Below are 13,777 nucleotides of genomic sequence, written 5' to 3'. Positions count from 1 at the left end.
CTGTACCTCGATTTCTTTATCTATAAAATGAGGATAATAAGAGTACGTAGAGTGCTCCCTAGTTTTGCAGTTACCCGTATGGAAAGTTTTTTTTGTCTCTCCACTTAACTCTCCTAGCGTTTTGGTTTTTTTTTTATTCTATCTTTTTTTTTTCTCCTAGGGTTTTAAACTACTCTTAGGACCTCATGTGCTGATTTGAGTAAATTGTGATTACTTGTGTATGTGTTTTATGTTCCCTACTAGATTATAATCTCTTTCAGGTCAGGAGCTAGCTGAGTTTTCATCTTTTTTCCTTTTATAGTTCTGGTCTAGTGCTTGTATATTTAGTACACTGAAATATTTATTGTAATAATTTTAGTGGCCTTCTTTAAATCATAATTTAATCTCATCTTTTTCTGACAGAACAGTGGGAATTTATTTAGGCATATGGAGCAGCTTGAACAAGAAACAAGTAGAAAAAAGGAAAGAAGAGAACAAAATAAGTATATTTGACGTAAGAGACGAGCTAAGTTAGGAAACACACAAGAAATGAAAATTATGTGAATGGCTTAAAATTTAAGCAGAAAAGCATCAATGACTATTTTCAGAAGTCTGAGGGAGATGGCTGAGTGATATTACTCTTAGAGATAAGTGAAAAATGGCTTGATTAGGCATGATACCAGTGTTAGAGAAGAACAAAATTAGAAGAGATGGAGCAGTGAGAAATCAGTAATCGATGTGAAACAGCATTCAAGTCATATGTTTTAAAAAAATCTCTACAAGTTAATTAGTGATAATTCTGTAGTGCTCTGTGTATGGAGGAAGTTGTAAGGAAAGTATAGTGGTTAAGCACATTTACTTTGGAATCAAACAGCCTAGCTTTGCCACTCGCTAGCTGTTTCAATTTGGCCAAATTACTTAATTTTTTTTAGCTTCAGTTTCCCCTTCTGGAAAATGAATTTTGCAGTACCTGCCACATAGGATTCTTACAAAGAGCAGATGAGGAAATGTGTGTGAGTGTAATGGTATAAGACTCAATAAACATTAGCTGTTGTTGGTTGTGTCTTCATGAAGTTTATTTATGGTGGGGAAGTGAAAAAGTGTGATAGGGTAAGAGGGGTATGATCAGAGGTACTATGTCAGAGAGTTGGGTGACATGGAAGAGAATGAAGTTTGGGAGCAATTAGGTGGAAATATTATCGATGTTAGTGTATGTATAGCACTTAATTTAGAAAGTATTTTCCAGTACAGTCTGTCCTTTGGTCCACACCTCAACTCACTTAAACCACCCTCTGGACATCTGATTGATTTTTTTGGCATGTGTATACAAGGGCTGTCATTTAGTCAGGATGGGTAAGCAGACAGAGAAAGCAGAGTAGTGATTGCTATCCCTGTCACCTTCTCTTTCCTCCCATCCCCATCTCCCTAATCCTTTTGGTTGGAAGGAGGTTGACCTTAGTCAATATGATTACTACAGGATGTGACAAATGTATTCACCTTTCTCTTCCTCCCATTTTTGTCACCTATACGCAACCTCTTGAGCAGCACTTAAATGGAGCAATGCTTCAGGGTTTATGTGTGGAGTATAAAGTCTTTGAGGTTTGGATTAAAAACTTCAATGAAACCACAAGAAAGTAATCAGGAGCATAATTGAGCAGGTGGAACAAATTTGTTAAATCTGTTTTGGGAAAACAATAACTGGTTCTTAAGTAATAAATCGGCCTCAGGTTCACTGTTACATAATCAGGTGGGAACAAGATAGGGAAGAATGCATACGTTTCTGAAGACATCCGAGACCACAAGCCCTCCCTGTAATATGGCTGATTTCAATGGGAAATGGAGGAACCTCTTCCTAGTCCTGTCCAGAAAAACTGGGAAGCTTGTCATTAGCTCTCCTGTGATAGATATGAGTTCAAAGAATCAATTCACTTCATCTTTTGTATGTTGTGGTAGATAGCAATATTTCAAACTGTCACAAAACAAGTACTTTTGGTATGAGATTAAAGTATAAAATGTACTACATGGAGAGGCACAATTTCTATTAAGTATTGATCCTTAAGACAAAGCTGGACAGATATATTTTGCATATAATTCTTATTTGAAAATATTGATTTTTCCTTCTTCTCTCTAAAGCAAAGACTAAAAGTATCAGAGTATCTCTGGGTTGGAATCGACATAAAGGTCATCCAGCTCAAGTCCTTATTTCCTTTGTGAATCACCTCTAAAATAGCTGTACCAAGTTGCCATCATGTGAGGCTTGAAATGTGTCAGTAGTAGAGAACTTGCTCTCACCACAGATAGCTAATGTCATTTTTTGGCCGATCTAGTTGTTATAAAAGTCTTCCTTATTTACTATTGCAATCATAAACTCTTCCATGTGACAGCTGTTTATATGGGAGACAGATCACTATATTGCCCTGAATTGTCTCCAGTCCCCCACCACAGGCTAAACATGTTCTTTCTACTGTTGCTTTGTTACTTTGTTGCAGTTTCCACACTGTATTGTAGTCATAATTTTGTAGCTATATTTTTACACATCCTCTTAATTGTGAGCCCCTTGAGAGCGTGGACCACATCTTGTCTTTGAATGTGTCTGCTATATAATGTGTTTGAATAAGAAAAACACAGTATTAAATCTCTTCATTATCTAGGCTACTCTTGTTTAGATGTTTTCTGGTTTATCCTTCATTAAACAAATATTTACTAAATGCCTTCTGTGTGTTAGACACTGCGCCAACATTTAGGAATACAACCGTGGAAGAGACAGACGTAGTCTCTGACGTCATGGAACTTAAAATCCAGTGTGAGATACAGACAAGGAAATGAACAGTACAAAACAAGGTGATAAGTCTATGATAAAGGAAGATCATAGCACATGGTTTCTGAGCAAGGCTTTTGGGATTGAAGAAGACTTTTGTTTTCTATTTTCTTGTTAAAATGGGAGAAATATTCTAGATATGGTATGACCAGCCCTAATGATCATATTTTACATGTGTGTGTGTGTGTGTGTGTGTGTGTGTGTGTGTGTATATACATATTTTTGTAGCTTTAGGAGATAATTTGCCCTTTTTATATTACTATTTCCTGTTAAAAGAAAAACTTTAGGTGAATTAAATTTATAGACTATACTTTCTGGGATTATTTCTATAGTTGGTTACTAGAAGAGTTTCTCTGAATGTGTAGAGCACTGAAAACCACGAGGAAGAAGCACAGTGTTCTGGTGTTGCTTCACTGCAACTACCATTTTCCATTGATGATCATTATTCTCTTCCTTTCGTAGAGTAAGAGGGAGAAAATGCAATCTAAGTGGAAAATTTTTAAAAATTAAATTTAGCAGAGTTTAATTGAGCAAAGAATGATTCACAAATCAGGCAGCCCTCAAAACCAGAACAAGGTCAAAGAACTCTTGCCTATAATGTGATCAGGCAGGATTTATAGACAGCAAGTGGAAGTGAGGTACAGAGACAGTTTGACTGGTTATAGCTTTGTATCAGCGTTATTTGAAAATGGTCTGATCAGTTGACCTCCTATGATTGACTGAAGGTTGGCTGCTGTGACTGGCTGAGACTCAGCTATTTGTTTCAGAAGTATACCGCAAAGTTAGGTTTTCAGTTAGTTTACATACGAAGTTAGGTTGTGCTTCGTTATGTAAGGAGTCAAGCATAGAGGTATCCTCAGGCCAAAATTTAGTTTAATTTAACAACTGGGGTTGAAGAACACTTTTGTCTTCTTCTGGTTTCATTTAGCAATTCCCCCCTTTTTGGTCAGCCTCTAACTTTTGAAAGATTGGTTAAAACCTTGGGCATCAACATCACTCTGTCACCATCATAAATGCACTTATTTGGTCTCAGGATGGAGTAGAAACCTGGAGGCCCACTAGAAGCACATAAAGATTAGAAAATCTTGGAAAAGCCAAGCTTGCCACCTACTAGTTAAGATGCCTGCGTACCAGCTGTTAGCTGCTCCCATGAACACACCATTTGTTCCGTTCTCTTGAGAAATTTCCTTAATGTATTTGGTGACAGTGTCTATCAGCCACCTTTTAGTTAAGCTTTCCATAGCAGCAAAATCAGGGGCGAGATGGGTACAATATTCAGTTTGTTCACTATCATACACAAATCCCCAACTTGAGCAAAAAGGAGATCTAAAGCTGCATGATATTCCATTAATTGTTTTGTTTTACATTTTCCTTCTCTCTTTTATTTTTAAATTTCAGAATATTAAGGGGGTACAGATGGTTTTGTTACTTGGATCACTTTTGTAATGCTTGAGTCACAGTTATAAGTGTGCCCATCACCTGAATAGTGTTCATCGTACCTGTTAGGTAGGTTTTTGTACCCTCCTCCCCCCTGCTTGATTTCCAGTGCCTTTTATACTCCCCATTAATTGTTTTTGTTGAACAAGTATGTTATCATCCATCTTTTATAGGGTGACTTCTACCTTTCTCAACACAATTTACAGGTTAGTTTCAAATTCCATACTACTGGTACCCCACAGACACCAAGAGTGAGCTCCCAGGAACTCCGCTGGAATCTTTCCTCAGAGGAAACTAGATTACCTTTGTAAAACCAGTTACTCTGGTTTTTTACTAGAGCATAAGCCTTAGCTATAGCCATCCACAGATTATGGTCCGATGGATTTTTCTGTAAGAAAAGGGAAGGGACTAGGACAGTAGGAAATAGGGGAAAAAAGGAAAATGATAGGGCTTTCATGATGGCAGAGAAGTCTTGATCCACAATCTTGGGAAAGCTGTCTATGTCTAGGATGCTGTCTGCTTCTGGGGAGAAACTTCCTTGGTTAACTTTACCTTAAGGTCTCCAATGGGTATAGAGTTCCAGGATTTCTGTAGGGGCCCTTTTGAATCATGAGATGTGGATTCAAGGCTCAAGGCCCTAAAGTTTTGCTGCAGAGAAGAACTTGGTATTGTCCTTTCCGACAGAGTTCAAGAGCAGTTTTTCTCTTATATCATTTCCAGTAGACCCAATCTCCAGGTTCTAGATCATGAAGGGTTGGATTGATCTCAGTCAATGCATGCAAAGCTTCCTTCACCTGGTAAAAATACACTTTGGCATAATGCATCAAAGCCCTGCAGTATTTAGTCATAACCAAGTTTAGGAGAGCAAGAGATACGTGAGGTTCTATTATTAGGGGCAAATACCTTCCAGTATTTCATAAAGGGTAAACTGCCATTGGGGGTGGATCTGATTACCATCACGGCCAACAGTAAGTAATTCCTTTGGCCTTGATGGCAATCTAGGCAATTCAGTTAACTTTGCCAATTTCAGTTTTTAAGATGTCATTTGTCCCTTCAAGCTTTCCAGAAGACTGAGGAAAATGAGGACAATGATAATGCCATTGTGTTCATGAAACCTTATTTAATTATTTTATGACCTGTCAGTAAAATGGGCCTTCTACTTCTGGAGATTTCTCCAGGAATGCCCAATAAAGGAGACACATTTTTGAATAACCTTTTAGCTACTGTTATAGAATTGGCCTTCCTACACGGAAAGCTCCTATCCAACCAGAGAACATAGACCATTACAAGAACATATTCATATCCCATTAAGGTGATAATTGGATGAAATCTCTCTGTAAATGTTCAAATGGCCCATCAGCTTGCAGAAATGTACCACCTAAATCTTTGATTGCCCAGGATTATGGGTTTGACAAAGCAAATATTGGTTATAAACCATTTCAGCAATTTCAGAATAGTCAACATATATTTTTCCATAATTTACATAATTTTATCTACTCCATGAAGAATTATGGAGTACAGAACTTTTTTTTTTCAGCATATTATGGGGGTACAGGTGTTTAGGTTACGTATGTTGCCCTTGCCCCCCTTCCCCCCCCAAGTCCGAGTTTCAAGTGTGTCCATCCCTCGGATAGTGCACATTGCACTCTTTGTGTATGCATATACCCGTCCCCTCCTCCCCTCTCCCCCCTCCCCCCGCCCGACATCCAGTAGATGTTATTCTTATATGTACACTTATGTGTCAGAACTTTTAATAATGGAAGTTTTAAGGACTCAGCCAAGACTGGGCAGCCATCTGGGCCCTCCATCTGTCCACGCTTAACATTGAATTTTCATCCTTTTAAATATCAGTTTTGTTTCTCCAATTCAGGTGTATAACACTGTTTATTAAATAGATTATCATAGGAATTTTGACTTGGATCAATCTTAAGGAGATCATTTAAATTGCATATCTTAATAATTTCAATACTGCCTGACTTAGCATGAAAATATACCAAAGCATTTCCTTGGTATTCAATTAATTCTGGTTCTGCTTGATGTTGGTTTAACAGTTTTATAAAACCACTTTTTTCATTAGAGTCCTGATAATTCTTACTCAATCCAATGATGTGATCTTAAAGTTATCAGAAACCTGTACTTTTCAGAGTCATTTCCACAAATCTCCTTAAAGACAAAATACTTTAGGCTTATAGTTGCTCGGGAAAGTACCAGAGTAAGCAGTTGACCATCTGTGAATGACAAGACAACATGGCCATGGTTAATGATCTGATTCATTATAATGATGAGGGAATTGACAGGAAATCTAGTCATTTCCACTGTACATAATATTTTCAGATAATAACTGGAATTATGACTGATAGCATTATACCAGGACCATATTTCCATGAATTTTATATACTATCTGAAACACATATTAATAACACATCCATACAAATATAACTCAAAGAATGTTTGGCATTACTTATTATTTGATAATGCTTTCTATATAATTTAGTGTGTTAAATAAGCCAAGTTAGTTTAATATCTCTCTTTTTATAAGGAGAGGTATCCTTTTGAGATGTTCCAAGGGCCTATCTAGAAAATCCCAAAGTTAATTTGTGGTCAATGAAAAGACTTAATTTGGAATTTGATTTTAGGAAGTTTGTCAAAAATATCAAAGGTTTAAAATACTTGATTAAAATATGATAACAAGTCACTGTGAAATAATAGTCATTCATTTAAACAATGATAGTCAAAAGACTTTAAAAGGCAAATACAGAAAGTTACATAGTTGTAGGAGAAAACCTTAGCTCTTTGATATAGAGGACTCAGTTTTCTTAAGTAATCAAAGACCTAATAAAGACAACTTGAAGTACATGGAATCATCTTGATAAAACAGAATCTTTGTTTCCTAGGCCAGTTACCTAAAAGGTAAAGAAAAACCTCTCACAATTAATTTGTTATTAAGAACAGATCAATACTCCAAGAAAAGCTTATTGTTTTAACACAGGAGACCAAATTCTAATTTTATATCAGTGTGCTTTTGATAGTAAGGCTCAATTTTTAGAAAAACTTAGATTAGAAAGGAAAAATAATTCCTTTCTAATCTTAGCCGGGTTGACCACACATAAAATTTCTTGCACAAGATTCATCTTCCATAAACCTTCTACAACTTTCTTATATCCCTTAAGTTATTTGTCCTATACTTTCCATTTCTCATTTTGAAACAGTCATACTTTAGGACAAAAACTATTCTTTTTTTCCTTCTTCCATACCTCATAGTCTCACTCACCAAAAACATGTCTTACTTTCCTTACATACAGAGTTATCTCCCTTATTATTTTTAGTTTTAATTACCATATATTGGTTAGAATTTTTAATTCTTAGCACTTTAATTTCTAGTGAAAACCCAGGAAATAAAGCAATTTCAAACTGTTATACACCAACATTTTATCAATATACATTTCATTATCTCTAGAAACATGTGCTTCCTCACAGAATAGTTTTTTCATATTTACTAACAGACCCAAATAGTTTCCCTATACTATATAAAAACAAGATGCCAATATAAAAACAAGATGCCAAAGTATATATATTTTAAACTTATGTTTGGCAATTAATGTTTCAAGATTTTAACTTACTTAGAAATGAGTCAGATATTGCATGACTATTACAATAATTCTCCCTTTTCCATGGTTTTAGTTAACTGTGGTTGACCACAGTCTGAAAATAGGTGAGTATAGTATAAGGTATTTTGAGAGAGAGAGAGAGAGAGAGAGAGGCGTGAGAAAGAGGGAGAGAGAGAGAGAGAGAGAGAGAGAGAGATAACCACATCCTCATAACTTTTGCAATATATTGTTATATTGTTCTATTTTATTATCAGTTATTATTAATCTCTTACTGTGCCTATTTACAAATTAAACTTTATCATAGGCATGTATGTATAGGAAAAAATATATATACAGAGAGAATTTAGTACTGTCTGTGATTTCAGGCAGTCTCGGGGGGTCTTGGAACATATCTCTCACAGATAAGAGGGGACTACTATATTTAGTTTAACATAACATGACTTTAAGTTTTCAAGTTACTGAAAAAGATTTTTGAAACTATGACAAGTTCATTTAAACTTATATCCCATTGACACTCACCTAGTTTACTTATTCTTGACAATTATGCTTGATTGCTCACTAAACAAAACTAGCCATAGAAGGAGTTCAGGAAATGCCACCCCAAAACGTGTATATTGGTATACATATTTTTGGTATATTGATTACTTTGAGCCGAAGGCACTTGAAAAACAGCAAAATGCAGAGGCTTTCTTAGTTCCCCTCTGTCTACTTAAATACTGACATTATAAAAGGAATTCAATTGTCGTCAATCCTCTGAAGATTAACTGTTGTCACAGGAGAGGAGGCCAAATGTCCACCACAGCCAGACAAACCTTGTCACAAGCCATCATCTATTCTTCCAAGAGCCTATTCATCTTTCCCCAAAACTGTTCACTCTGAGGATTTCTCTTTTCTTCACTCCCTGGCCATTTTACCCATTTAGCAGTAGGGTTGAGTCAAGGGATCCTTGCCCCCAACCTTTTTTTTTTTTTTTTAATCAGCCTGCCTAATTATTGCCTGAAGCAATTCTTGACTAGGCTGCTCATTATAATCTTTGCCTTTTGGCTGTTTAAGCTTCTCCAAACTGGGATAAATAGAGTGGACTGGTTTGGGGTCCTATAATGTTGAGGGACCAGCAAGTAATCCCTCTGGTCCATCCAACCTTTGTTTTAACCCCAGCACTGTCCATTTTATTCATCTCATTTTTAACAATCATCTAAAAATTTTCTACCCTAAATTTGCATTTCCAAGGGGATGGCTCTTGGGTAAAACAAGATAGAAAACACCTAATGGGTGCGGTGCACACTGTCTCGGGGATGGACACGCTTGAAGCTTTGACTCGGACGGGGCAAGGGAAATATATGTAACTTAAACATTTGTACCCCCATAATATGCTGAAATTAAAAAAAAGAAAATGTATATCTCAAAAGCACATAACTTAAATTTCAGGCTTAATTAACATTATTTGCTCAAACCGTGAAAGGAGGGTATAGGTAAAGGCCCAATTAAAACAAGATGGCCAGGAAAATCACCTTAAACAAAGGTAAGGCATGTTATGTAAATTTAAGCCAATGCCTTCTCCATTGTTAAGAGTTCCTAATAACTTAGTCCTGCCTCTCTTCCAGGTGCAGAGAGGGAGATACCCTTAGAAATGGAGATTTCCGGCTGGTCCGAAGGTAGTGAGTTATCTCACTTGATTGTTCACAGTCAGTTACAGATTGAACTCCTTGTTCTACTGCTTTCCCCCCTCCTCACTACTGCACTTGACTAGTCTTAAAAAAAAAAAAAAGAAAAGGAGATTTCCTTTATAAACATAAATTTCTTTTACAGAAAAAAGTCTCAAAATAACTAAAAATAGCAGCCTCCCAACTCAGCTTGTGTTTTTTAACTATATTACTGAGTTCAGAATGGAGCCCATTAATGCACAAAGCATCTCCCATGTCTGACTGGGATACCTTTCACTATTGTTCTGAGTATAAGATTTTGACAGAGACATAAAAGTGGTTAAAGAAGCAGACCATATTGATCTGAGGGCCTGATAGAGAGAAAGTGCAAGACAGAGTTGTTAGTCAATGTAAAATATTTTCTCTCATCAAAGATCATGACAACAAGAGGTGGACAGAGTTGGCAGAACATATATAGTCAGCAGGGGTTGGAGAAAGAGAGGTTTCAGTCAACTCAGAAGTCCCCTTGGGGGAAGCAAGCTTGAATAGAAAAAGCAGAGAGGACTAATTCCTACAAATGTTTTTCTGAAAATGGTCCAAGTATCATTAAGAGAGCTCGGACCCAGGAACCTTTTAGACTTGATTTGAAACTCCTACCACAGAAATACTATTTTTTCTCTCTGAGTGACTGGTTGATTATTATCTAGGTAGTGAAGCCTTTGGGGGGTTTCTTCTAATGGAGAAACAGTAACAGGTCAGAGAGAGTGCATTCATCATATGGCTACTATAAAAATGGACAGTTAGTTTTCCAATGTCCTGGCTTTGGGTTCCTTAGTTTGGGACCCCTTGGCTTGGGTTTAAAATATGTACAAGGAGGTCCTCTTGGTCCTTGTAGCTGTTGTAACTGAAAAGACATGCACCTGCTTGTCTTTTGTCAGGCGTTCCCAACTGTGGCCACTGTAACTCTAAGTGATTTTTGGTAAGGTTCACCCATTTCTCTAGAAAAACACAAGTTCTGTATCCATAGTTCATATATATGAAATTGGCTGGAGTTCCAGATGGAGAAGTTCTAGACTTCTACTAACCTTATAGTAACCTACTGAACCCAGTTCACTTTCTGTCTGACCGAGTCAAATATCTGAGGCCTCCCTACAGAACCCAGTTCTGTTTTTGTTATGATTTCTGAACCCAGTCTGGATCAAAAAATGCTCAAATAAACTCACAGAGCTCAAAACACAAATTTGTGGAGCTCAGAATCTGAGAGAGAACTCACCTACAACCCCAGTTGCTACAAGAAATCAATCGGCACAATGGGTCACTCAGTGCTCTTAGGGGGTCGCTGTAGCTATACTTTGGCTATGTTTATGATGCCAATCTGTTAAAAGAAAAACTTTAGGCAAATTAAATTTAGCAGAGTTTAATTGACCATAGAATGATTCACAAATAGGGCAGCCCTCAAAACAGGTTCAAAAGAACTCTAGCCTTCAATGTGGTCAGGCAGCATTTATAGACAGAAAATGGAAGTGAGGTACAGACAGCTTGATTGGTTACAGCTCTGCATTTGCCTTATTTGAACATGGTCTGATTAGTTAGCTACCTGTATTTGACTTAATCTCAGCTGCTGTGATTGGCTGAGCCTCAGCTATTTGTTAAAAAAGCATACTGTGAAGTTAGGCTTTCAGTTAGTTTACAGTACTAAGGTAGATTGCAGTTCTTTACAATTTGTCTATATTTTAAGTCCAAAAAACCTGTATCTGCCTCTGGCTAGGGAGAAAACAAAGTTCCCATTCCCTGCTTCCATTCTGATGGGAGGAGTGGTGGTGCAGGTGGGGGTGGGGGACAGACAACAGATTGATAAATAATAGATATAGAATATGTCAGGTGGAAGTAAATAAAGAAGAAAAATAGAGCAAGGAAATGGGTATAGAAAGTGGCTATGATAGGTGATGGGATTTTCTGTCTCATTTATGGGTCAGGAAAGGCCCGTCTTATATAAAGAGACAACTGGAGGAAATGAAGGAGAAAGCCATGCCAATAATCAGGAGAAGAACTAACCAGGTAGAGAAAACAGCATGTGCAAAGGTCCTGGCTCTAAAATGTGCATGGTGTGTTTGAGGAATGGCAAAGTTGTCAATGTAAAGAAACAGTGGTAACAAATGAAGGCTGAGATCATAATGATTCACTGAGCTTTCTTTCAATTTAAAATCCTTTCAAATATGCTGCTATGCTTATTCAGTTGTAATTTTATAGTCTGTTAATTCCTAAATTCTGACCATTCAAATATCAGCTACTGTTCTGTGCTTCAGGCCATCTGCAGATTCAATCAACATGGTTTCTATTTGCTTTTCAAGCCATCAATGGAAATCTTTAAGGGGATGGGGCCTTTTAGCATTTGGCTAGGGACCATTGATTGACATTTAATCTGTAGGTCAGTATTCAGAATATGGTCTTTAAAATGGTTACCAGTTCTTTGAGCTCTAATGTAGCACGTTGATTTTGACTCTTTCTATAAAGCTGTTGTGAGATGCCATCAAATACTTTCCTAGACTCAGGATATAAAAACAGTTATAGCATTCATCTGGTAACTTTTATATCAAAAGGGAAGGAAGGAAGAAAGGGAGGGAGGGAAGGTGAGATTTTTTCTTAATGAGCCCATACTAGCTCCTAGTGTTAACTCCTTTCTCCTTTTTTGAACTGTCCTTAGCATTTAAAAAACATTTGTTTTAGAGACAGAGTCTACTGTGTTGTCCAGGCTGGCCTTGAATTCATAGGTTCAAGGGATCCTCCTGCCTCAGCCTCCTGAGTAAACTGGGACTAGAGACATGTGCCACCAAGCCTGGCTATGTCTTCAGCATTTTTAATTGAAGTTGTTATTGAGATAATTGTAGATTCACATGCAATTATATGAAATAATAGAGAGTTCTCTTTTATACATTTTACAAAACTATAATTTAACATCATAGCCAGGATATTGACATTGATAACAATCTACCCATCTTATTCATATTTCTCCAGATTGACTTGTACTCGTGTGTGTGTGTGTGTGTGTGTGTGTGTGTGTATTTCGTTCTATACAATTTTACCATCTCTGTTAGCTTGTGTATCTACTACCACAATCAAGATGGAGAACAGTTCCAACCAAAAGGATTCCTTTTATTGTCCTTATAAAAGGACAACTCCCTCTTATACATCCTCCCTTCATCCCATCTCTAACCCCTGGCAACAACTAATCTTCTGTTTCTAAAGTTTTGTCATTTCTAAAATGTCATATAAATGGGATCATACGGTATGTAAACTTTTGGGATTTTTTTTTTTTATCATTTTTTTGGGTTCCTTAGTTTGGGACCCCTTGGCTTGGGTTTAAAATATGTACAAGGAGGTCCTCTTGGTCCTTGTAGCTGTTGTAACTGAAAAGACATATAGTCCCCTGGAGATCTATCCAAGTTGTGTGTATTAATAGTTTGTTCCTTTTTATTGCTGAGTAATATTCTATAGTATGGATGAACCATACTTTGTTTAATCAGTCACCTGTTGAAGGACATCAGGGCTGATTCCAGTTTTTGACAATTACAAATAAAGCTGCTATGAACATTTGTGTACAGGTTTTCGTGTGAACATAAGTTTTCATTTTTCTGGGATAAATGCCCAAGAGTGCAGTTGCTGGGTCATATGGTAATTCCATGTTTAGTATTTTTTCAAAGAAACTGCCAAACTGTTTTCTGGAGTAGCTGTACTATTTTACATTCCCACAAGGAACATATGAGTGATTCTGTTTCTCCACATTATTGCCAGGATCTGACATTGTCACTATTTTTAATATTAGCCATTTGGATAGGTATATAATGATATATCATTGTGGTTTAATTTTAATTTCCCCGATGGCTAATGATATTGAACATGTTTTCATATAGTTATCTGCCATCTCTATATCCTCTTTGGTTAAATGTCTCTTCATGTCTTTTTTTATTTACTGTTGAGTTTTGAGAGTTCCTTATATATTCCAGATATAAATCCTTTTCCACATGTGTGGTATGGAAATATTTTCTCCCAGTCTGTAAGCTTGTCTTTTTATTCTGTTCACAGACTTATAGATTTTTGGTGTTTTTCTGACCAAAAGTTTTTAATTTTGGTAATGTTCAATTTATCAGTTTTTTTCTTTTATGGATCATACTTTTGGTGTCAAGTCCCAAATCTCTTTGCCTAGCCCAAGGTCCAAAGATTTTCTCCTTTTTTAAAAAAAAGTTTTATAATTTTACTTTTATATTTAAGTCTATGAACCATTTTGAGTTAAC

The 13,777-nt window shown here is 36.6% G+C and overlaps 1 protein-coding gene across 6 annotated transcripts in view; it reads left to right on the top strand.

Annotated features, from left to right (window-relative positions):
- The window catches only part of EDA (ectodysplasin A), a 333,655-nt gene that overhangs the window by 53,994 nt on the left and 265,884 nt on the right, over positions 1–13,777 (top strand). Inside the window, exon 2 of one of the 6 annotated variants that reach the window (XM_012643131.1) lies at positions 9,447–9,497. The exons of the other annotated variants lie outside the window; for them this stretch is intronic. Within the exon in view, the coding sequence (XP_012498585.1) occupies positions 9,447–9,470 (24 nt within the window). The 3' untranslated portion in view covers positions 9,471–9,497. Of the gene's footprint in view, positions 1–9,446; positions 9,498–13,777 lie in introns of those variants that run through there. 6 annotated transcript variants of the gene reach the window in all.

The sequence above is a fragment of the Propithecus coquereli genome, unplaced genomic scaffold (genome assembly GCF_000956105.1).
Source record: "Propithecus coquereli isolate 6110/MARCELLA unplaced genomic scaffold, Pcoq_1.0 Scaffold101, whole genome shotgun sequence".
Lineage (NCBI taxonomy): Eukaryota > Metazoa > Chordata > Mammalia > Primates > Indriidae > Propithecus > Propithecus coquereli.
The sequence above is the reverse complement of the archived record's forward strand: the minus strand, read 5'-3'. Positions and strand labels throughout refer to the sequence as shown.